Here is a 2,034-nt window from a genome sequence, read left to right on the forward strand (position 1 = left end):
GCAGCTGCAATTTAATTGAAAACACCCCCGCCGAGGGCAGAGACCCTCCCGGGTGGCGGCGCGCGGGGCCCCGCTCGCCACCCCGCGGGCCCGGCCCGGCTCTCCGCCGGCGCGGCGCGGGGCTCCGCGTACCTGAAGGCACCGTGTTTCGGTCACACACCCCGTCCTTCAGCAGCTTGTCCCGGATCTCCCAGCTGAACATGCCCGCGTTTTCCCTCTTGTATTCCTCGATTTTCTTCTCAACGTCCGGCGTCGTCACCTGCTTTAGTGAAGAGAAGCGGAGCGGACGCGGAGGTCGCGGGGCTGGGGAGGCCGGGCTGCCCCCGACCCGGCCCGGCCCGGCCCCAGACCCGGTCCCGGTCCCTCCTGCCGCAGCCGCCCGGGCTCCCGCTGCTGCCAGCGAGAGCGGAAACCGGCCCCTCTTAAAAATCCGATTTTAAAACCGCCTGAGGACGGGCACGTTAAATTAAGAACGGCCATAATACTCAAGTTAAAATAAGAAGGGGCATAATACATAACAACGGGCCTGCATAATCTAAACCCCCCGAGTTAAACAGAACTTCCCACGAAATCCTCTGGGGTTATATGAGAAGGTAGGATCGAGCCCTCCGCAATGAAAACCTAGAATTATWCAGCAATATTATACAGCAATAGCATGGTGCGCAGCTGTGCGGGGCCGGCTCTGAAATGCCCACAGCGGAGATGAAAATCAGAGGCAAACACAGGATCGTGATTAGAGGAGGAATCTGTGTAACTGAAACTTCGCGTCAGGAAAGTTTCCGCAGAGCAAAGTTAGCAGCACCAAATAAAAATTCGCATAATAAAAATGTTGATGGGTACCAAGACTGATACAGAGAGATTTCCTATGAGCCTGAAGATTTTAAAATTAAGCCGAATTCAAGCAAAACAAAGAACTCCTGGCAGGGAGTGACATTTCGTTCGGATAACACTCAAAAAAGAAAAAATCTCTGTAGATTAACATCGAAACAGAAAGTTCAGGCATTGCTACTTTAGGAAGCTGCAARGGAAAAAATCTCTACAAGCCAACTTTCAACAGAAACTCACACTTTTACTTTTTTTGTGGAGATAAAAAGATATAATAGAAGGAAGAGGCTAATCTTGAGATAAGGATCCGTATTCGTCTGCCTTATTGCGAGCGTAAACTTTTTACTAGTGTAGCTATAAATACATGCAGCTTTGGGGCAGACAGAAAAATAAACGGTAGGAGAAAGAGCAACAGATAGACCGATAATTTTACGAGTTGCAGAGAAGCAAACTGTAGAACCGCGGCCCGATCCGGCGAGCTCGCCCTTCCTCTGCCAGCCCTGACAATTTGACTGATCGCCTACCCTGTGCGTGCCGAAAAGCGCCGARCCCCCATGCGGCTCCCGCAGCGCCGAGTCGGGGCCTTTCGGACAACGAAACGTTTGCAGAGCGAACCCGTATTCCCTTGATCCGTTTCGGAAGGGTTTTTTTTAATCAGCCTTTTCTTAGAAAAGCAAATCATAGCCACAAAACTTCAACAATATTTTTTTTTAAAGCCTCGAGTACTTCTGGAGCAACAGGCAGGGAGTGCTGTGACCGGTGTGCGGGTGCGGGTGCGCACCCCGAGAGCCCGCGCAGCCCCGCGCATGGGGCCCGCTCCCTGCCTCCCTCCCGCTGCGCGGGTGCGGAGGGSGGCGCGGCAGCAGCGGCACCTGCGGCGCGGCGCGGCTCACCTTGGGTTTGCTGCCGCCGATGGCCCCCGGCCGGATGGAGCCCGTCTCCTGGTACCTGCAGAGAATTTTGGAGACGCAGCCGTGGGACACTCGCAGCTGGCGAGAGATGACACAGGGCCTTATGCCATGGTGGGCCATCTCCACTATCTTGTGTCGGATATGGTTGGGTAAAGGCCTGCCATTGATAAAAACTCCACCGAGCTGATTGACTCTGCCCTGGCCTAGAGGAGTAGAGACTAGAAAAGGAGGGGAGGGGAGGCAGGAGGGGGAAATGGCGTTAACTTCTCGTTCGGTTCCTGCTGTTTTTTTTTTTTTT

The 2,034-nt window shown here is 53.9% G+C and overlaps 1 protein-coding gene across 1 annotated transcript in view; it reads right to left on the minus strand.

Moving 5' to 3' along the window:
* Positions 1–1,922, minus strand: part of PAX3 (paired box 3) — a 74,869-nt gene extending 72,947 nt beyond the window's left edge. Inside the window, exons 1-2 of the mRNA XM_026073052.1 lie at positions 1,719–1,922; positions 133–259 (exon numbers count right to left, since the gene is read on the minus strand). Of these exons, the coding sequence (XP_025928837.1) occupies positions 133–259; positions 1,719–1,856 (265 nt within the window). The 5' untranslated portion in view covers positions 1,857–1,922. The remainder of the gene's footprint in view (positions 1–132; positions 260–1,718) is intronic.
* Positions 1,923–2,034: the final 112 nt, after the last annotated feature.

This window comes from Apteryx rowi, unplaced genomic scaffold (genome assembly GCF_003343035.1).
Source record: "Apteryx rowi isolate R43461 unplaced genomic scaffold, aptRow1 scaffold_36, whole genome shotgun sequence".
Taxonomy (NCBI): Eukaryota; Metazoa; Chordata; class Aves; order Apterygiformes; family Apterygidae; genus Apteryx; species Apteryx rowi.